Source organism: Pinus tabuliformis, chromosome 7 (assembly GCF_031772625.1).
Source record: "Pinus tabuliformis cultivar Carrire ecotype Pingquan chromosome 7, CPIR1, whole genome shotgun sequence".
In the NCBI taxonomy this organism is placed as follows: Eukaryota; Viridiplantae; Streptophyta; class Pinopsida; order Pinales; family Pinaceae; genus Pinus; species Pinus tabuliformis.
The window spans coordinates 1,692,600,772-1,692,624,926 of record NC_142293.1 but is presented as its reverse complement, the minus strand read 5'-3'; the positions used below and the strand labels follow the sequence as shown (position 1 = coordinate 1,692,624,926).

Genomic DNA, 24,155 nt, shown 5'->3' with positions numbered 1-24,155 from the left:
ACGGCATCTTGAATCTGTCTGGTGGCTATGAATCCGAATTGCTCCGGTGTGATGTGCTCAGAGAATTTGTTTAATCCCGTTTGCTATTAATTTAGCCACCAACTTATACACAACATTACATAGAGATATTGGTCTATAATCTCGAAAAGAGCGAGGGTTAGCTTTCTTAATAATCAGAGCTATGAAAGCTGTATTAATCGAACCAGAAAGATACCTGTGCTCTGGAACTCTTCTGCCAAAGCCAACAGGTCCGCGCCCATGAATTCACAGAAGTGAAGGAAGAGCTCAATCGGCCAACCATCAGGGCTTGGGCTTTTGTCCCTTCAGACCTTTCATCACCCCATGTAACTCTTCTGTGCACATCGACCTATCCAGTGAAGCGTTGGCCTGCTCACTGATCATTACTGGGAAAAGATTGACAAACTCCAACTGATTAACAATGTTAGTTTCAGCTTGGGCCCTATACTGTTCACTGAAATAGCGCATAGCTTCAGACTGAATTTCCTTCTGTTTTGTTAAGACCCTGTTATTCCCATCACGGATGTTCCATATAGAATTAGTCTTTTTCCTTGTAGAGGCCAAACTGTGAAAGTAGTGGGTATTCAAGTTGGAGTTTGTCACACCTAAATTCAGGTTACTTTCAAACTTAAAACACGAGGAAAACTGTCTGAACACAAAATACTGTCTCCGAAATATAAAACACTCCATAAACCTGTTATCAATGGACCATTTTCAATACTGCCATTAAAATTATAAATTACTCCATCAAAACTGTTATTAATGAGTCATATTCATTTATTTTCAATGTCTATTAAAAAATGTATTCATGTTTCAAAGGCCTATAGCGTAATAATAGATTCATAATGAAGCATTCCTGGAAGTTCAATCATGAGATACTGCAAAAAGGATCTACAACCAAGCATGCTTCAGGAAAATAAAATTTTGTAGTTGATCCTTGGATCAACAAAGCCTCACAGTCATGGAAAACTGCTAAAAAGATCTACATCCAAGCATGGTTCATGAAGTTTTTTTATGTAGTTGATCCTCAGTAAACAAAACTACACGTTGAGAGTTTGACTAGAATCCAGTTTTTCCTCCCGAAGGAAATTTATTCCTGTAGACCTCGTGCCTCTCCACTCCTTAAAAGAATTATAGTGAAGTTGGAGAACCTTATAGACACAGTCTGGTCTAGAGGACATCATAATTGAGGTTGTGGATTGTTTAAAATTAAATTCTTCTAATCTGATGAGGAACTAACAGTGACTAATGGTTCAAGCTCAGTTGAAACTCTAAATGCAAATCATGTGCCAAGGAGAGTGTTCAAAGTCTAAATGCCTGTGTTTATATTTTATAATTGTGAAATTATTTACCTGGTTCCAGAACCACTAAATCTAAACACACATGCAGAATGACAACGTTATAGTCACACATCTTGTTAATCATCATTCAAACAATTTGTTTGACTTTTAACAATCCCACTTCAATTACGTTGCAGTCACTCATTATAACTTAGAATGCTGCTCACGAGAGTTGGGATTCATGTTTGGGAAAAATGTTAGGATTTTTTTATTTGAAAAATAAGTTCAAAAGAATCTTACATTAAAGAAGCTGGAAAATACTTTCAAGTATGAATAACCAAGTTAAACACTAAATTCAATGTCTAATTACTTGTAATTCACCATACACACTCAATATTACTCATCAATGTTCTTGATTTGCATTTTATTGAAGAATGTCAAGAATAAGTTTAAACATTTCCATGTAATGGTAAACAAACTTTATATTTTATAAATATGGATTTATATATTTCTTTAAAAATTAAAGAATCAAAATGCGCAGGTAGAAGGGCTGCATTATGAACTCACATCTTGTTAAGATATACTTTCAAATATTTTTTTTTTCCTTGGTTAGTTTTAACAGATCCATTTTACTTCTCTTGCTGCAGTAACTCACCATATAGATATAATACAAGTCATAACTGAGTTGAAATCAAAGTTTTTAATTTGCATTTTATTAGAAAATGTCAAAATTTCTGAGAGATGTTTAATTTTGGAATAAATAGTTATTACATGGATTTTGAATTCAAGTGAAAAGGACAACAACTTCTTCTACTTCAGCGAGACCTAATTAACCAAAAAAATTAAAAATTAAAGACATGGAGGTGCAATTTGATCCACTTTTAATTGAACGGGTCACAATATCAAAAAAATGGTGTCAACAAGATTCCCGCGCGTAAGAAAAAGTAAGGCTCATGCTAGACCCAATTAATAATCTTATTCTTCATTTTATTTATCTCACCTAGATGTTTATCATCATCATCAACAACAACAGAGAAGTGCCAATACCATGAAATCTAAAAAAAAAAAAAAAAAAAACTTGTATTTATGTAAAGACCTTGAATAATTATAGACATAAGGATACAAAATTTTAAAAAATAGGATCATAAGAACCTTACACTATGCAAAACATTAAAGATTGAAAAATAAGATCAAAAGAATCTTACACTATGCAAGTATGAATAGTCAAGTTTATAACATTTCAAAGTTTAAATACTTGTAGCTCACCCATATACATAGAATATTAGTCATGATTGAGTTAGGATCAATGTTCTTGATTTGCATTTTATTGAAGAATGCTAGAACATTTTAAATATTTCAAATTCTAGATATATTTTTAAATAGTGGAAAAATCTATCATAACTCAGTTGTCAAACCACCACTAGGGATAACCAACACTCTTGCTATCCACTAGTGTAGGTTGACTTATCACTATTATTCAATGAAAACCACACCACTTACCCAGCTAGTCCTCCATAAAGGGGCATGTTTTCACTCGTTAGATGCCTCTGAGTTTTGGGCGTTAACGTATTTCCTTATGTACTACAAGCCAGAAGCAGTTTTAAGACATACTCCATGCCCTTCAAATTTTATATATATATATATATGTGTGTGTGTGTGCATATATATAAACAAATTTTGTATTTTATAATTATGAATTTATTTATTTTCTTTTAAATTTATTAAATCAAAATACACATACAAAGTGGTAATATTAAGAAAACACATCCTGTTAAGATGTGCTTCCAAATATTTTTTTTGATAATTAGTTTTAACACTTCCATCATACACACGTAATCTTAGTGATGATTGAGTTGAGATGAATGTATTTCTTAGGGAGAACCAATTTTGAAATAAATAATTATTGCATAGATTTGAATCCAAGTGGGGAGGATAAGAGCTTTTTCTATCTATCTCTTCAACTAGATACAAATCCAAGTAACATAAAGAATTGAAAGACATGGAGGTGCAATTTGATGCACTTTTATGTGCACAAGTAATAATATTAAAAAGTTAGTGTCAACAAGATCACGTGCAATTTGATGCAATTTTATGTGCACACGTCACAATATCAAAAATTTGGTGTAAATAAGCTCTCCACCCAAAAGAAAGGGTAAGACTCAAGTTAAACCCAATTAATAATCATTTTCTTCATGTTATTTCTTTGACATTATTCCTCCGACATGTATGTTTAACTCTTGCTACAACAACAACAATAGAGGTGTCAATACCATGAAATCCATAAAAGTAAAAATAATAAGAATTAGATGTAAGTTATTGTTATCATTGTATTTATATAAGGAAGTTGCAGTTGAATAACACATAAATAAAGGGGATACAAAAGATTGAAAAATAGGAACAAAAGAATCCTACATTTGGTAATCCATAAATTCATAAAGTATGAAAAACCAGGTTAAACACAAGATTCAAAGTTTAAATACTTGCAACTCACCATACTTATGATTGAGTTAGGATAATTGTTTTTATTTGCATTTTATTGAGCAATGCTAAGATATTTTGCAAATGCTTAATTTTGAAATAAATAGTTATTACATAGATTTGAATCCAAGTGGGAGGGATAACAATATTGTATATCTATTACTTGAGCTAAACCTAATTAACAAAAATAATAAGAATACAAAAATTAGTACCAAGAAGCCTCCTACCCATAAAAAATTAGTGCCAAGAAGCCCCCTGCCCATAAGAAAGGATAAGACTCAAACTAGACCCAGTTAATAATCTTCTTCAATTTATTCCTTTAACATAGATGTTTAACTATCGTTGCAACAACAATAATATAGGTGCCAATACCATGAGATCTGAAAAAATAAAAATTATATGCAAGTTATTGAACTATTGTTGTATTTTATGTGCATAGGTTACAATATCAATTTTGTGCCAACAAAATCCTCACATGTAAGAAAAGGTACGACTCATGGGAGACTCTATTAATAATCTTCCTTCTTCACTTATTACTCTGACCTATGTTTAACTAATAGTGAAAGTGACAATACTATGAGTTCTATGAAAATAAAAATAATAAAAACTATATACCAGTTATTGTTATAGTTATAGAAAAAAATTACTTTTGAGTAATAAATAAATATGTGATACAAAACATTGAAAAGATAGGGAAAAAAATCCTACAAAGTCAAGCTATACAAGTCATTCAAATATGAATAATAAAATTAAGCATAAAATTATAATGTCAAGCAATAGAAAAAATAACTAAGAAAAATGTCTGCCTTATTTTTAGGGTCTCCATTTTCAAGTTACAGTTATTGCCATTTTTAAAATATCTAAACACGGGATTGTGCCTTTTACAATTAACCGACAACTAACCATTTATTAATATTGTATAATTCAAATACATCTATATTGTACAAATTGAGATACACCTTATAAACATCATAGAGTATACAACATTAATAACAAGTTTCCTCTGGGGTATATAATATTTGTCTTATTACATTTTTTTGTAACAAGGAAAGAAGAACGATGTAGTTTAAGGGCATATCATTGTTAAAAGAAAATAATATTTTAATATTTTTATTTTTAGTTTTTAGAAATAATTTTCTATTTATATAATTATTTTTACAACTTTGAAGTTTTTAGAAGGAACAAAAAATTTTCAATTAACTTAATTTATGTTTGGATATTTTTGTTTTCCATAAATTACTTTATATTATTAAAAACAAAAATATTATTCCATCAAATTTTATAAACAATATATTTTGTATTTTTCAACAATTTTTCCTTTTGTTTTTAAACACACACTTCTTTTAATTTGACTTATCTTTATTTTGTTATAAAAAGGTACAATAATGTTCATTTTCTATGATATAATTATAATTTCCAAAAGACACTGTTTTAACCTTACAATAACTATGTTTGCAACACTATATAGTTATTGTGTCCAATGTTTGTCATATTGCTTGGAAAAAAGGTCTCTCAAAATAATTATAGACATGGGAAAGGTAAAACAAAGTAATATTTTGTGAACACTATAAGCTGAGACCAAATAATTAGGGTAAGGAGTATATTTTGAATTTATGTGTGTTTATGAATATTCCATATTCATAGATATTTTCTTATGGTAGACATTAAAAAATTTGATGGTAGTGACATGAAGTCAAATGGACTTTAATATGTTTGTTTCACCATGTTACATGAGAGAAGAGAGTTATATTAGAAACTTTGTTTATGGAAACCAAACAATAACAATGGTATCAATTGGACTTCATGACCCTAGACCACATTTATTTTAGATATCACTACATGATATGGCAATATCTGGAGTATGTTATTATTTTAATTAACTCTCAAGAATTCAACATATGGAAATTGTAATGCATTGCACCCCACAACATAAAAAATTAGTGCACTTGATGAAAGCGTTAATCGTGAGAAACTCGTGGAACATTCTAGTAGGTGACTTAGAGGGGAAATTTGACGTGAATTCGATATTATCAATCCTCCCAAGAGAGTGTCGACCATGATGAAAAAAAATAAAGGAAAGATTAGGTCAATAATGACATACATGAGTGAAATTGGTGGTCTAGTTGGTGACCAAAAAGGACAAACATGACAACCATGAAATGAAGTAGGAGAATCACAACTAAGGAGTTGGAGGACAAAAGTAAAAAGGAATTTGTTTAAAATGTAGTAATAAACGGCCAGGTGGGCACAAATTGTGGGAGAACTAGGGAATTATAGAATTGAAGAATAATGAATGTAGGAAGAGGTGGTGTCTAAAGACATTGCACATGTGAGCATAGTTCAACATATAATAGATAACACAATCACCAAAACCTTTCATGTATCACCACTTGATAGACCAACACATAGAATCATCTACATATCATCCAAAGTATAACTAGATCCCTTAGAATAAGGAATACATATTCAACTTTGACATCCTTAGTCATGCCTATATCTATTTTCAACCTATGCATCAATAAAATAAGTCAAGACCAACTTTGGTCAACCCAATCAACTAGTTGATGTTTGATTGTTTACTAATTTCCTTCAAAAGGTCCAAAGGTGAGATGAACCTCTTGTTTCAACTCCCCCCACCCCCAAAAAAGAAAAAAAAAAATCCCATCAACATACTTTCCAGCCATTAGGATGTGAAATTATCTCTATACAACTCCCCATAATTGTGCTTGCCTGAAGCCCAAGCATAGCCCAAAGTTTTGCAAACTTAACTTATGTTAATCGCTTTGTAAATGTACCATAAATATGATTAGTAAACAAGAGACATGAAAATTTCATGACAAGTTCTTGTACCAATTGTTTTAGACAATGGGCATCATCTTATTGTGGGAAATAATGTTTCAACTACTTATATTTCACTTTGATTGTATAATACATATCATTGAACTGTTAAAAAGGGAATCTAAGCTCACTCATTTGGTTGAAAATTTACACACTCTGTATGTCAACATTGAATTCACCTCTATATTATTATGGTCAAAAGAGAAGTTGCCTTCTACTTTTTACAATAATAGAGTATGGGTCTAAATCCAAGATGCAATCTATAGTCAAAAGTTATTTTCCTGTCATGGTTATCTCTAACACTATCTAAGTCGTTAGAAAAAACAAACTAATTCATATTCTTACTACAATACTTTATATAAGCTAACATGTACCCTTGATATAACAAACAATACTCTTTTCCACCTTGAAGTGGCATTCTTTTGGATCTTGCATGAATCTATATACCACACTAACAACAGGGTATATACTAGATCAACTATAATTGAAATAAATAAAGCTACTAACAAGTTACATGTAGGTGGTGGAATCAACTTTTGAAGAACCACACTCCTTAGTCATATTCATTATTCACTATTGATTCCATCTTGAACCTCTATAATATATTGAACACAAGCTTGAGAAAAAAAGAGATAATCATCCTTTTGAAAATTTGGATGCATAGAAATAAATGAAATAGAATAAGGCTGGTCATTTCAAATGGGTCTACTAACTATTTATTCAAACCCAAAATTAGATTAGCACTAATTCTAGTAATGACAAAATCATCAACATATAGTGCAATAAATAAAGCATATTTATTTACAGTAAGTCATAAATAATGTGATCTATTTACAATATTTGAAACAAAAAAAAAATGGACCTTCTTATACAATGACCTAGGGGATTATTTAAAAATATGTAAGGATTTCTTTAGCCAACACGTAATATTTCCATCCTTCTTGAAGCTAGAGGGTTGCTCCATATGAATCTCCTTGATGAGATCGCCTTATAAAAAGACATTCTTGACATCCAACTAATGTACCTCTCATCCAAAATGAGCATTAAGTGAAAGGATTAATTGAACAAAGTTCATTTGTATAATAAGGGAAAGTGCCTCAATGTAGTTGATATCTCACTTCTAAGGAAATCCCATTCTACCAATTGATGCTTATGCATTTCATTGGCATCTTCAAAGATCACTGAAATCCTATAAATCCACATTTTACTACATTATTTCCTTGTAGATGAGGAACTAAGTCACAAGTTTTACTCTTAAGGAATTGTATTCATGAGCTATTTTCTTTTAAAGATTTGGAACTAGTTACTTCGTTTTTTGAAATTTCAAATTATTATTTATTTTCTTGGGAACGCAATCAAGAACAACAAATTTAATGTTATTCTTAAATGCATTAGTTTGTAGTTTGAAATTTAGAATTATAATGGACAAGGTTTTGGTTGGGTGATTGAGCACGGGTGGTGGTTTTCCTCATCAATATTCAAATCCTATTAAAAACATGTTTTGCTTCTCTTCAAGCATTAATCTTGTGCAAGTAGTTACAATAAGGTCCAAGTCTCTAGTGAATTTCATAGAACAAATACCCACAACTCACTTTTTTAGCCAAAAAGGGCTTTGAGAGTGTTTTACACTAATTAAAATCCTATTAATTCTCCCAATTTGGAGGAGCTCTTCTTGATACACAAGGATATGACCAAGAATCTGGTTAAAAAAAAGATTATTTTTTTAAATACTAAAGTTATGCATTTAGGGTTTGTGGTTTTGAAGGCTTGTATGCTACTATTAGTTGGTATTCTCACCAATATAGCTTCTTTTCATCTCATCATCTAGATCATGTGCTTTATTATTGCATTTAGATCCTTATTTGTAAGTTGGGACTTTCTCACAAAAAAGTTAGTTATTCTATCACAATGTTTGAGTTGAAAATATGATCCAAGCCTAGGTCGTGCTCAAACACCATTTGATTGACATGTTTAGAATCAATACCTTGACCAAGGGTTTCTTTATGTTTAGGTTTAGGGAATTTTCCAACTACATGAAGTTAATGACGTGGGATCCATGGATATGTAGAAATCCCACAATTATTTTTACTTGTTTAAGAGAACGCTTGTTTAGTTTGACTCCTTAACCTTCTTACCCAATATTGGCATTATATAGAAAGACTAGCCTAACCGTCTTGGAAAGATATCTACCATGACCCAAAAGAGCCATTTGATCTCAACAAATTAAGTGACTTTACATTCCTAGTAACTTTCAAGGTGATCTAAAAGGATTAGTAAATATTTAAGCCAATAAATTTCATTATCTACAAGTTAGATATATTAAAATTGCCAACATATGCTTTTGACCTTAAAGCCTTGAGCATCAAATTAAGGATTGCTCATTAACTATTAAACCTCTTGTGACCAAGCATGAATCTCAAGCTTCTCAATGAACCTAACCCTTTCAAATCCTAATGTTAGCTAGGGTGGCTAACTAGCATGAAAATGAGATGATCTAATATTAGTAACCAAATTTAAGCTATTTCCCAATATGTTGCCTCAACCTTAGGACCCAGAAGCCTTCATAGTCTTTAATCCCTTTTCTAAGCACCCAAGTTGGTCCTTAGGGTGCTTGAAGATAATTTTGATGCTAAAGATATCTAAGAAATAATGCTCATTTTCCTTTCATGTTGCAATAATGCTTTCATATATATGTTAACAATTTGTAGGTTTTAACCATGTACAGAAATTACCTGCATACGAATTCTAAAACATAGAAAATAAACAATGCGAGAGCATAACACAAAACACATATACACAGAGATTCTCCCCTAGCTCCCAAAACCGGGACTACTAGATTTATTTTTCATTATTTTCATTTTAATGTTACAATACATATTTATACATGCTAAAGCATCCATTGCGTCCAAAACCATGGACCGAAAACCATCGCGCTCAAAACCATGTGCAAAAATCATGCACAAAACCATAGGTAGGTCCGCCCAACCTAATATAGGGTCCAAAAACAAAATTTTCCGAGGTGCTGACCCAGACCCCATAGAGGTGGGCTACCTGCACCCCTCAAACCCCCTGTGACCCCCCGCTACGCAATCAGCGCAACGAAGGGTGCGGCTCCGCCCCCCATCTAACCACCCAGTTAACTACGTGGGCTAGTCGTGGAAAGAATATAACACAACCCAACATTCTCCCACTTGTTGTTTTCTTTCCATAGGGGGCCACAAAAGAGCTTAGTCATTTATCCAGCCCTGCAACGCCCATTGTTTCTCTACACCAAGAGAACTTCTCAGAGCTCACATATTTTGTCAATGCATCTACAGTATTCTTCAAAGTGTCCACCTTTACCAACAACACCTTTTTGTCTTCTATCATATTCCTCACAAAGTGATATTGAATATCAATGTGCTTTGTCTTTGAATGATATGCATGGTTCTTTGCCAAGAAAACTGCACTTTGGTTGTCACAGTCTATCCTTATAGCTCCATGTACTAACCCCATACTAGAACACAATCTCTACAACCAAACTGCTTCCTTGCTTGCATGAGTGGCTGCCATGTATTTTGCATCTGTAGTTGATAGTGCCACTACCGATTGTTTCTTACTCATCCAACTGACTGCACCTCCAAATAGGTTAAACAAATACCCACTTGTAGATCTTCTCTAGTCCAGATCTCCAACCCAGTCTGCATCAACAAAGCCATGAATATCCAACACTCTGTCCAATCCTGGTCTTTCTTGGTAGCACAAACCATAATCACTATTGCCACGCAAATACCTGAAAACTCGCTTCACTGTTGTCTAATGCTCCTTTCTTGGTTTTGACATAAACATGCTCAATACTCCCACTGCATGTGCAATGTCTTGTCTAGTACAGACCGTTGCATACATCAGGCTACCGACTGCACTTGCATATGGAACACGGGACATGTCCTCTTCCTCTTCTTGTGTCTTGGAACACTGTTCAACATATAGATTTACACCTATAGAAATGGGAACCTTCACCGGTTTACTATCCTGCATATTAAATCTCTGCAATATTATCTCGACATACTTCCTCTGGTTTAACCAGAGCTTCCTCTTTGCCCGATCTCTTTTAATTTCCATGCCCAAAATATTGTTTGTAGCACCAAGATCTTTCATGTTGAATTTGGAGGACAATTGGGTCTTCAAATCCTGGATAATTTCTTTGTCATTTCCAACCAGCAACATATCATCCACATACAAGACCAAATAAATAACACAGTCAATAATTAATTTAAAATACACAGTGATTTGCTTTGCTTCTGGTGAAGCCACGTCCTCGTATAAATGTATCAAATTTATGATACCACATCCTTGATGATTGTTTTAACCCATACAGAGACTTCTTTAACTTGCATACCAGTTCTTTCTTACCCTTCACCGCAAAGCCTTCAGGTTGCTTCATGTAAATCTCCTCTTCCAGATCCCCGTGAAGAAATGCTGTCTTCACATCCATTTGTTCTACCTAAAAATAAAAAGCAGCAACAACTGATAAAAGTAATCTAATAGAAATCACCTTGGAAACAGGAGAAAAAATATCACCAAAATCAATTCCCAGCACGTGGGAATAACCTTTTGCTACCAACCGAGCTTTGTATTTCTCCACCTTTCCTTCTGCATTTGTCTTCTTCTTGAACACCCATTTGCTGCCAATGGGTTTCCTTTCAGCCGACAACTCCACTAGATCCCAAGCCTCATTTTTGTGCAAAGATGTCATTTCATCAACCATGGCCTCTTTCCAGAGTTTGTCATCCTCTGAATCTACTGCTTCCTTCACAATTTTGGAATCATCATTAGTAATAGATAAAGAAAAATTTGAATAGGAAGCAGATGGACTATACCTTTCCGGCTGCCTTCTTTCTCGAACTAATCTTCTCACACCTGAGTTTGTGGCTCTTCATCTGCTGATTCCTCCTCTGATGTAGAGTCTGATTCTTCCTCCTTAAGCTCAAACTCTATATTCTCAGGTTCCTTTGGTTGGAATTCATGTTTAATAACATCTTTCACCTCTCTAAACACCACATCTCAGTTGTACACAACTTTCCTTATTACTGGGTTCCAAAGCTTATAACCCTTTAAACCATCTTTATATCCAATAAAGATGCACTTTTCAGATTTACTATTCAACTTGGTTATTTTCTCCTTTGGAACATGTACATAGGCATCACATCAAAATACCCTCAGATGTGAAAGAGAGGGTTCCTTACCAATCCATACCTCTTGTGGAGTCTTATCCTCCAACGCTAATGAAGGTGATCTGTTGACCAGGTAACATGTTGTCTCCACCGCCCCTGCCCAGAATTCTTGTCCTAACTCGGCACCACTGAGCATGCTTCTTGCCCATTCCATCGTTGTCTTGTTCATTCTTTCTGCAACTCCATTTTGCTCAGGTGTGTATGGAGTAGTCTTCTGCAGTGCTATACCACACTTCTTATAGAATTCTTCAAATTCCTTACTGCAAAACTTTCCACCGTTATCTGTCCTCAACACCTTTATCTTCTTCTCTGTCTGGTTTTCCACCAGAGCCTTAAATTCTTTAAACCTGTCAAAGACTTCAGATTTTTTCTTAGGGAAATATATCCATGTATTCCTTGAGAAGTCATCTATAAATAATACATAGTACATAAACTTACCCAGTGATGGAACCTTCACAGGTCCAAACACATCACTGTGCACAAGTTCTAATATATGGTTCGCCCTCTTACCACCAGAGGGGAAACTCACCCGATTTTGCTTCTCACATACACAATTTTCACAGAAATCAAAATCCAGAGAGCCTTTACTCATACCTTCTACCATACCTTTACCATGAAGTATTCGAAGGTCCTTCTCTCCAATATGTCCAAGCCTTTAATGCCACAACATGGTCTTCTCTCCAGAGACCACTAGATTTTCTGCTCCACTTTGAGGAACCACAGAACTGTTGCACCCATCAATAACAGTGCTACCTTGCAGCTTGTACAGAGTTCCAATCCGAACTCCCTGCATCAATACCAGTGCTCCCCGAACCATTTTGCAGGTATCCTTCTCGAACACTATTTTTACACATGCATCATCCAGCTTTCTTATGTAAATCAGATTTCTGGCCAATGCAAGAATATGCAGAACACCCGGAAGTGTTCTAACCCTTCCACCTTGCAACTTCAACTTTACTTTTCCATGACCAATGATTCTAGCCTTCCTGTCATCCCCCAAGAAGACATCACCACCATCATATTTCTCATACTCGCAGAATCACTCTCTATGGGGAGTGAAGTGAAAGGATGCACCTGAGTTAATCAACCATGCCTCGTGATCCACATGTGTACTTGAAGAAGCCAAGTACACATCCCCACCTTCATCTGAGGTGGTTTTCACCTCTGCAGAGGAGCATCATCAGATCTCTTTCCTTTGTCAGAAGCTTTAGATTTACAATCCCTTTTGTAGTGCCCTTCCTTTCCACATTTCCAGCACACCACCTTTACAGGTTTTCCTGGAGATTTAGATCTACCACTCGATGACTTATTTTTGTTTATGTTCCGGGACTGTCCTCGTACAGACAAGACATCACCATTCTAGCTCTCCATATTTTTCCGTCTCATCTCCTCCATTAGCAAGGATGAGACTATTTCATCAACCTGCAAGGTAGTTGCATTGCTACCTATTGTAATAACCAAACCATCCCACGAATCTGGTAGAGAACACAAAAAACTGATGCACTTATCTTCATTTGAAATTTTAATATTAACAGATAATAATTGATTTACCACAGTATTAAATGTGTTCAGATGTTCTGTCACTGAGTCTCCATCTTTTATCCTCATGTTGTACAACTTTTTCTGTAGGAACAATTTATTCACCAGAGACTTAGATTGGTACAAAGTCCCTAACTTGCCCCACAAAGCCTTCGCCTTAGCTTCCCCTGATACATTCAACAATATTGAATCTGAGACACATAATCGTATTGTGCTCTTAGCCTTCTGATCCAACTTCTTCCATTCTTCATTGGACGCTCCCGTTTGTTTGGTACCGGGATCTATCGCGACCCACTGATCTTTATCCACCAACAGATCCTCCATCTTGAGTTTCCATAACTCAAAACTTTGACCATTAAATTTCTCGATCTCTATATTTCCACTGCTCGCCATCTTTTTTCACCACCAGAATCGATCCTGCAGATCTCCCACTGAATAGGGTCTACCACAGGCCCGAGCAAAACCCCTCAGCAACAAAGGCGTCCCCTTGAAGCCAAAACAACTCTGATACCAAATGTAGGTTTTAACCCTGTACAGAAATTACCTGCATACGAATTCTAAAACACATAAAATAAACAATGCGAAAGCATAACACGTAAAACACATATACACAAAGATTTTCCCTTGGATTCCAAAACTGGGACTACCTGCTTTATTTTTCATTATTTTCCTTTCAATGTTACAATACATATTTATACATGTCGAAGCATCCAATACCATGGACCGAAAACCATCGCGGCCAAAACCATGGACCAAAAACCATCGCGCCCAAAACCATGTGTGAAAATCATGCACAAAACCATAGGTAGGTCCACCCAACCTAATATAGGGTCCAAAAACAAAATTTTCTGAGGCACTGCCCCGGACCCCATAGAGGGGGGCTACCTACACCCCTCAAACCCCCTATGACCCCCCTACTATGCAATAGGCGCAACGAAAGGGAGGCGGAGGGGGCTCCGCCTCCCCTCTAACCCCCTGGTAGAGGGGGCTCTGCCTCTCCTCTAACCCCCCGACAGAGGGGGCTCCGCCTCCCCTCTAACCCCCCGGTTAACTAAGTGGGTTAGTCTCAGAAAGAATATAACACAACCCAACACAATTATAAATAATATAAAACAAAAATAATTCAATTTATAAACAACCCTTTAAACAACTATATAAAATCAAACAATTTCATAGGAGTTGTACTTTATAAACAACTCTTAAATAATATATGTTGATCTATTATATGTTTAAAATAACTATATAAAAATTAAACAACCTTATAGGAGGAGTTATACAAGAATTTTTTAGATAAATAAGTATGGTATTGTTCCACGAATTTTTTTCTAAAGAATAAAACAAATAAATTCAAGATTCCAATGGATCATGGTTTGAGAAATTCTTAACTTACCTAAAGTGAGTAGAAAAGTTGCCTTACAGAGATAACCGTGACTATATATGAAAAGGTTTGATAAAGATAACCATGATTATATATAAAAAGGTTTTTATATGATATATCAAAATTAAAATTTTTCATAAATATTCCTGTAAGGACCTTTGGAATGCAACCCCAAGAGTTAGCTCAATCGGTCAAATCAAGTGCCTTGCCAATGGGAGGTCACAGGGTCGAATCCCGAAAGCTCTTGGGGTTAGGTCAGTAAATAGGCCGAGGGGTGTTGATGCCTTCGGGTGCGTCCACTCAGTGTTGAACAACCCTGGATGTAGCGGCTACCCATTGACCCGGGTATCCGTGAACCAGAAAGTGAAAAAAAAAAAGACCTTTGGAATGCCTGCAACATGAGGAGTTACAATGGGCAAATTGAAGCCATAGAAACTTGAATGAGACCTAAAGGTATGCAACACCTAATATGTTAATTTTGTATAAAAATAAAGACTAAAGAGGGGTTACATGGATAGGGATGGGATGAATGATAATTGACATGGTGACATTATGGAAATAAATAAAAATAATAATTTTAAAGAAGTATGTAAATGCTAAAGAAGTATTGGATTGGTTTTTGAGAACTTGACTATGCACTTCATTGTTAAAGGTGTATTGGATTGATTTTTGATAATTTGATTATGCACCTCAAGTACATTGGACAAAAGAAATACTTTAAAGCAATGAGAGTCTTGACAATCTATTAGCATATGATTTAAGGATAAGTTAAAAAGCACAAGCAACCAATGTTGATGGTAGTTTGGCCCAAAAAAATCTAATTTTTGTTGGACACTAAATATGTGGAATATGCAAGTAATTAAGAAATTGATTATTTCCCCAAAAACCATCAGAAAAACAATAATGATATGAAGAGAATTGTCCCTGAAATTGCAGAAAAAGTATTTATGCTGCTCCTCCCATTGGAACTACTACCACAAATTATGATTGCCCAATAAATACAAATATTCCTCAAAAGCTATGTAAACATCGATGATCAATCCAAATTATAACAACTAATACCGGATAGCCTCAAGCATGATTTCTATCTGACTTTATCTTTATCTTCACAAGGGTATCAACCACAATTTCTATCTAGCCTTATTTTCACTATGACCAAACCCCAATTTATACTTGACCTTATCTTCACAATTAACTGGATGTAATACTGAATCATGACAAAGGTCATAAATTTAAACTTAAAAATACAATGCAACGCCTTAAATAGGACAAACATATTTAGGTAACCACTAGTAACCATGGGGCAAAAAAGAACACGGCTAGTTGTTTCACTGATATGTTTAAAACTTTGAAAATTTTCTTTTGAGTATTTTTCTGTAGATTGGCAATATTTCCAGTCTAAGGTAGCAAATAGTAAAGAGCAAATACAGTTTGTTCATAGAGGACAACTTTGAAAATTTTCTTTTGAGTATTTTTATGTAGATTGGCAATATTTCCAGTCTAAGGCAGCAAATGGTATAGAGCAATTACAGTTTATTCATAGAGGACAACAATGGGAACAAAATATGTTGATTTCAAAATTCTGAATGAAAATTGGTATAAATAACTCCTAACTCTTTCCTATAAAAGAAAGATTACATAAACTGAAAGAAGATGACATAAACTGAAAGAAACTGGCTGAATAGCACAAATCTCCATTACTAAATTTGTGATCTTATTGAATATGATAAAAGGCTAACGTTGCACTTGGTTTTTGCAGTGACTCTGAACACCCAGAATAACAACCAAAACCACAAGAATAATAAACATAAAGTCATACAAACCAAAATCAAAACTTAATGATCATACTGAAGCTTTCAAACGTATTAGAAGTATGGATTCGGACCTCAAACCTTTTTCTCTGATTTCACAATTGCACAATTCTGAATGATAAACTGAAAGAAACTGGCTGAATGGCACAAATCTCCACTATTAAATTTGTGATCTTATTGAACATGATAAGATACTTAACGTTGCACTTGGTTTTTGTACTGACATGGTTTTTATAGTGACTGTAAACAACAAGAATAACAACCAAAACCACAAATAAAAATAACCCTACAAACCAAAATCTAATCTTTCAAATGTATCAGAAGTACCAATTGAATCATGGAACCTTTTTGGGAGATGTTTCGATCACGCTATTCTGTCTGTATCTGAAGAAGTCATTCGTCATCTGAAGAACTGGTATCATCATCATCTGAAGAAGGTGGGCATCTCTTGCGCTTCTCCCCATGTTTTGCTGCTATAAGTAGAGAAGCTTGTCCAGAAGATCTGTTCGAACCCAAAAGTCGCTTTAAAAAGCTCTGCTCATGGATATATTCAGTGCATAATGGTAGAGTAGGCGTCATTGTTTGCAGAGAAGGAGAATTTTTGAGAAGGCAACCTAGCGGAGCAATTTCCTCCTTGAACTTTGTCATCTGTGGAAGGGTCGAGCATCCTGCTGCAGAACTTGCTGCCTGCTCTGCCATGAAAATTTAACGTCATAAATCTCCTCAAAAACAAGATTATTTAAACATTTAACTTAAAAGATAAAAGTCAGGGAAGTACGAACCTCGAAAGATTTAATTCCCATGCAGAGTTTTTCCAGGTTCGGAAAACGGCCAAGAACTGTGAGAGAAGGTACACGAGTACTCAGCCCAAAAAGGGTAATTTTTCTGAGCAAGTTCCTGCTAGAAAGGCCTTCAAGTACATGAAGCTCTGTTGCAGACAAATGCAGAACCCGACAAGAATTTAGCTCCAACCTCAACTTTGGGGGACAGTCATAAATTTGGACATTCACCAGCTTTGGGCAATTGAGAGTCAGTCTCAGCCAGTTTGTATGCAGATTTCCTATAAAATCAAAATATTTCAGATTAATTGCAGAAATTTTTAAAAATTTGACGCCCACACGACAGCATCCAACTGTCAAACGTTCCAGAAGAGGGCATTTGGCTGCGAGTTGCTCCAGCATATCATCAATAATATTGATGGATAGTATAAAACAGGTTTTAAGGTATCTGAAACCGCCAAAATATGAGGGTAGTTTCAGCTGAAAACACTTGATGGCCAAAGATGTGAGGCGGTCGCAGGAGAACAAAGAAGTTGGAATGTGCAAGGCAGTTCGAACATCAGTGGACCTTGGAACGTGCAGTGAAAAGGTATCATTTTTTAAAGTGATTTTCTCCACTCTCTTTAGGGATGCAGCGCGAAGCGATTTCCAAATCAACCTTTTAATGTTTCTTTGCTCCGACAAATAGCGGTAAATTAATGAAATTTCTAAACTTTCCAGTTCTGCCTGATGGAAAAACAAGATGTTATCAACTATTTTTTCTTTAAAATCGTCATTAGAAAACTTGAGATGGGGTAATAAAATCCAGAGGGATCGCCATCTGCGGGAAAGAATTGAGCATCGTACTGCATCTCTTAAAGGAAGCTTTGACAGTATATGACCAGAGAGCAATTTATCATCCAATGCACTCAGTCTGTCCTTTGCCATTGCCAATATCACAATTGATCAATGTACAACAGTAACACAAGCAAGTTTTGTTATACAGAATGAAATTCCAAATACAAATCTATCAGTATTACTTCTCTTTCAGCCGAATCTATTAGCATTACTGCTCTTTCAGCCAAGATTCAGACAAACCCATTTCCAATTTCATTTGCCAGTGTCTCTTCTGTCTCTCAAACCCATTAGCATTACTGTTCTTTCTGCTCTTTGGGCCAAGATTCAGACAAACCCATTTCCAATTTCATTTGCCAGTGTCTCTTTTGTATATCAACCTTTTAGCATTACTGTTCTATCAGCTCAGCTTCAGACGGAGAAGAAAAAAACGCAGGAGGCGGACTCGAGTTTATTATTCCAAATCTTCATGGTATTTATCACTGCTTTTCCTAGTGACAATGCCTGCCCTAAGATCTCATTTGCAAACTTCTCGCACTAATGGAAGCAATAAACTTTTTGGAGGGGTTCCAAGTTGGGTTTATAAGGTTTTATCCTTAGATAAAACCTTAGGGTTTTTTTAAACATTTAATAGATATTATGTTAGGGTTTATTTAACATTTAATAGATATTAAATATAGTTTGTAGGGGTTGTGGGCATTTATTATGAGATTATGGGTGAACTGATAAGTGGACAAGTAGGGGGTGTGCGCATTTATTATGAGATTATGGGTGAGCTGATAAGTGGACAAATTCAACCATTAGATTTTTTTTGATAAGTTATAGTTTCAAAAAGTTTTAACTTATTTTAAAAAATAATTAATACAACAGTGATTATAACTGCAACAATATTATTTTTCATTTTTGATGTTTAGCTTGGTTAAATAAGAAGTAGATTAACAAGAAGGGGAGGTGTGTGGTATAACCCCAAAGGAAAATTGGTTACAAGGTGTGCATGACAATTGGGAACATGGGTGAGGCAAAAATCTGAGGGAACGAGGATGGAGCGCGCGCGTACGGGGTTAGGCTGAAGATCTATTCGCTGTCAACTGCAGAACGTCGCGGCTAGGGTTTTTCGAACGGGTCTATCGCCGTGGTCACAACGCTGAGACTTCACAGCTACAGCAACACCTTCGGATACTCCACCAGTCTTTGTCGGTGCCGTTACTAGGGACAGTTATGGATGACATGGAGCTCGAGGTGGTGGATTATTCGGCAGATCCTTCACTGGAAAAGTCCATATTCAGGAACCCTAGCATAGCCTCTAGATCTCGATTTGCGCCGTCTTCGTCTTCTTCTGCTCCGGAATTGCAGCAGCTCCCGCTCCCCATCTCGACTGCTGCTCATCGAACCTCTCAGATCTCTGTCGGTTTGTACCCTACCGAATCTCGGCCATTCGAGGTCCCTCCTCTCTCGCCGGGCTCTCTGCATTTCTTGGCTACTCATACGCCTCCCTCGCCCTCCTTCGATCCGCTGGCCCCTCCTCTCCTTTCGGTGCCCTCCCCCCCCGTCGGTATCCCCTGCTTCACTCCCCCTTGTTTCGGGTACTCGCCCCTCTGGATGTTTTGAAACACCTGCGGTCATCATTCGGCCCGCAAAACCCCCATCTCTGGATGGTATCACTAATCCCCTGGTCGACCACCCGTCGGCTCCCCGCACCTCCAAAAAGAAGATTAAGTGTGTTAGGGCTTCAGCCAAGGATATATCTATCAAATTCGACGAATCGTAGCCTCTCGGTGAATACATGGACATTGCAAACACAGTGTTGGTTGGGCATGTCAGGGGAAGAACCTACTCGGTGAAGAGGCTCAAACAGTGGGTACAGGAAATCTGGGGTGGGGTTCTCTCCGAACTTCCGGTGGTACATGTCCTCCCCAGAGGATGGTTTTCCCTTCATTTCTCCAAGGAAGGCCACACAAATTTGGTCTTGGGCAGGTATTGGCATATTGAAATGGCTCCAGTCCTCCTAAAGAGATGGAATCCTCTCTTCGATCCAGAAAAGGAACAGCTCGGAGCCGGACCAATTTGGGTGCGCCTACCAGGACTACCATTGCCATTTTGGGCTAAAGAAGTTTTCATTAGGGTTGGAAATGCCCTGGGGACGTATCTGGATTATGATCGCACCTTTGTAGAATCGGGGAGCCGAACCCTAGCACGAATTCTAGTTCATCTAGACACTCGGGAAGGGCTTGAGGAACAAATCACCCTACAATGGGGAAGGTGTATCAGAGTGCAGCTATTGGACTACGAAGGAGTCCCCTTCCGTTGCAGACGATGGCACAAAGTTGGACACCTTGCGAAGGACTGCCCACTCAACAAGAAAACTGAAGACTCTCCGAAAGGGACCCCAACACCAACCAGGACGACATCTCCCATTACCTCTCGTCCCTCCTCTTTGGGACCGCCCCCTCCGGAAGCATCTCCTGTGGTCGATCCGGGACATTGGCAGCCCTCGCCTCCAAAGACCAGGGCACGCGCAGCAGCAGAAGCGGGTACGGTTTCGGTTTCTCCTTACAATCCCTTGCTTTCTTCTTTTGATGTATTGCATAATTATGAACCCTCCCCTCAGACTTCCATGATTCACTGTGCTCTATCATCTTCTCCACATATCAGCACCACTGATCCTATCATATCCACCTCTACCCCCGAGGCTAGCTCCCACACGCCCCACTCGGAGCCCTCCCCACCTCACTCATATTATCTCAGGTCTCGAACCCTAGCAAAAGAGCCTTCTGTCAGTCATTCGGGACTGGGCATAGTGATACCTGAGGGGGGATGTTCGATCTCCAGAGGAAGAAAATCCCACCTCTCAAAGGCTATTAAGCAAGCTGGGGCAGAGGTTGTATCTGGTCGACAATCGACCATTGACGGGGTCCTTAATGCAGGACACACCCCGAGAGGTGTTCCCCATGAAGTGCCTATCCTTTAACTGCAGAGGACTGGCTAGTTCCTCCAAAAAACTAGCCATGAAGAGGCTCATTGAATCTGAATCAATCGACATCATCATGCTCCAAGAGACCCTCTGTACTGCTGATCAGTTAACTCGGTCCATGCAAGCCTTGACCCCTAGCTGGAACTATTCTACCATAGATGCCGTGGGCAGATCTGGAGGTCTGGCCATAGGCACCAACCCTCGCTCCATCAAGGTGGACTCTACTTGGGGAGGAGCGGGGTTTCTAGGGTTGGACATTTTCGCTGCAGATCTTGGTATGAAACTCAGAGTGGTCAATGTTTATGCCCCCTGCTCCCAGAGAGAATCATTCTGGCAACATCTCCTTCATCTCTCTATGATGAATGAAGACCGGGTTGTTTTTGGAGGAGATCTAAATTTCTCTCTGGGATACAGGGAGTCATGGGGTTCGGCAGCACAAATTGACCCCATCACTGACTATTTGACCAATCTGCTTGAGCAAACAAATTTTATAGATATTCCCATGCAACGACTTCTCCCCACATGGAGGAATCGGAGGGTTGGGGATGCTGCACTTGCCCGCAGACTTGACAGATTTCTTATGAAGGGAACTCTCCAACAGCGCTTGCATCTCTACAGACAATGGATTGGCTCGGGGGGACTGTCGGATCACAATCCAATATACTTGGAGATACAGGGTCCTTTTAAGAAACCCAAGGCTCCCTTCAAATTCAACCATACCTGGCTGAAGGATCCATCATATGTCAAGATGGTATCAGATTACTGGTCCTCACATCCTATCAATGACACAGATTCTCTCGCCAAAGGGTTTTGCAGGAATCTCACTGAAAGCAAACATCTATCAATACTGTGGGCAAAAGAGAAACATGACCGAGACTCGGCTCAGCTTACTCACATTGAAGCAGAATTAAGCTCTCTCACAGATGAAAGAGGGCTGGGATTCACATATGCTGCTGATAAATGTAGGCTTATTGACTCGGAGAACCAAAAAATAAAGATCCTCAAGGAGAGAGAGGAATCCATCAGACTGAGAAGTAGGGCTTTATGGATCCAAGCAGGGGATGAAAACTCCAAGTTCTTTCATAACTATGCCAAGAGCAGGAAAGTAGCAAATACTATCTGGAAGCTCCCTTCCCCGGATGGTGACATTGCGGATACTTTTAACAAGCTTGCCCATCTGGGTACTACTCACTTCAGGAATTTATATAAGTGCCCTCGGGAAGTAAATTTACCTGATATCATCAATGTGGCAAACCACTTCCCAAGATTTGTGGAGGACGATGATGTGGAGGCACTTACTGACCCGGTCTCGGCAGAGGAACTGGAAGGAGTGCTGAAATGGTTCAAAAAGGATAAGAGTCCCGGTCCGGATGGCTGGACTATCGAATTCTACTTGGCCTTCTATGAGGTTCTGGGACAGGATCTGCTGGGGGTGGTTGAGGAGAGCAGGACTTCGGGTTCTATCTATCATGCAATCAATTCTACTTTCATAGCTCTTATCCCAAAATCTGACTCCCCGGAATCTTTCGACGATTACAGGCCTATCTCTCTATGCAATTGCCTCTATAAAATCATTTCTAAGACCATTGCAAACCGCATTAGACCCATCCTCTCCCGATCCATTGCCCCACAACAATTTGCTTTCCTTGAATCTAGGCAGATTCATGAGGCCATTGGTCTTGCCCAAGAAGCCATGCACTCCATCTGGACCAGGCATCTCAAAGCCATTCTCCTCAAAATTGACCTCTCAAAAGCTTTTGATCGGGTCAGCTGGCTATACTTAAAAATGATCCTCATACACCTGGGGTTCCCTCATGCCTTCATCTCTTGGATTATGGCCTGTATATCCTCCCCAACCTTCAGTATCCTCATTAATGGCTCGACCTCCCCTTTTTTCCACTCGGAAAGAGGATTGAGACAGGGCTGCCCCCTATCACCCCTTCTCTTCCTCTTGGTCATGGAAGGTCTCAGTCGCCTCATGGACTCAGCGAAAAGGAATGGAGATGTTGGGGGCCTCCGCATATCCGACCTATGCACCCTCACCCATCTGCTCTTTGTGGACGATGTTCTAATTCTGCTTGATGGCAGCGTACGAGACTCCAGGACCTTCTCAAAGATCCTTCAACTTTTCTCTGCTGCTACGGGTATGCTGCCAAATCAGTTGAAATCCACCATCACTTGCACCCGTACATCAGTTCAGGAATCCCGGCTAGCCCTACAGGTATTTCCCTACAATATTCTCCCTCTGGACAGAGGTCTCAAATACCTGGGATTCAAACTAAAGCCTACTTGCCAAAGGATTGCAGATTGGGTCTAGTTAGTCGCAAAACTGGAGAAAAGACTCACAGGCTGGAGCTACAGATATCTCTCTAGGGCTGGCAGATTGGTCCTCATCAAATCTGTGTTAGAGGCTACCCCGGTATTCTGGATGGCTCTTGCATGGATACCAAGGAACATTCTAGGACGTCTTCAACATCTGTGCAACCGATACCTCTGGAATGGGAATCAGGATAAAAGAATCTTTGCCTGGATTAGCTGGAAGAAAATATCACTGCCCAAAAAATGGGGGGGATGGGGGCTCAAAGACCTAGCTGATTTTGCTATGGCACTTGCTGCCAAGATGGGTTGGACCTTATTAACCAGCCAAAGCCTATGGGCACATGTAGCCTATCATAAATACATATGGCCCCATAATATTATGGATTGGCCTAGATTACCATCTTGGTCGGCAAAGGGATGCTCATCAACCTGGAAGGCCTTGATCCACTCCCTCCCCCTCATCCGCGACCATCTCATTTGGAGAATTAATGATGGTATGTCAGGCAGGATTGGACTCGATCCGTGGATCAACTGTGGGGCAGACACATTCTCAACAATGAGCTCATCACATATCTACATAACCGCGACATTCGGAATTTTGCTCATATCGCGGACCAGCTTCGCTCAGACATTTTCTCCCAAGCATGGAAATCGGCCCAGCAACTGGACCTCCCCCTGCAATGGCACCAGGAATGGA

The 24,155-nt window shown here is 37.8% G+C and overlaps 1 protein-coding gene across 1 annotated transcript; it reads right to left on the bottom strand.

Moving 5' to 3' along the window:
* Positions 1–16,845: 16,845 nt before the first annotated feature.
* On the bottom strand, positions 16,846–18,052 carry LOC149255030 (uncharacterized). The gene is made up of 2 exons (XM_089457156.1): positions 17,338–18,052; positions 16,846–17,242 (listed from the first exon to the last, which is right to left on the bottom strand). The coding sequence occupies exons 1-2, from the start codon at positions 17,734–17,736 to the stop codon at positions 16,949–16,951; spliced, it is 693 nt and encodes a 230-aa protein (XP_089313282.1). The 5' UTR covers positions 17,737–18,052; the 3' UTR covers positions 16,846–16,948.
* Positions 18,053–24,155: the final 6,103 nt, after the last annotated feature.

Bases quoted from the DNA above. Each gene is read 5' to 3' on its own strand.
- LOC149255030 (XM_089457156.1), bottom strand. From the start codon at position 17,736: ATGCTGGAGCAACTCGCAGCCAAATGCCCTCTTCTGGAACGTTTGACA. The intron at 17,243-17,337 runs GTTCGTACTTCC...ATGGCAGAGCAG, and splicing joins TGGGAATTAAATCTTTCGAG to GCAGCAAGTTCTGCAGCAGG.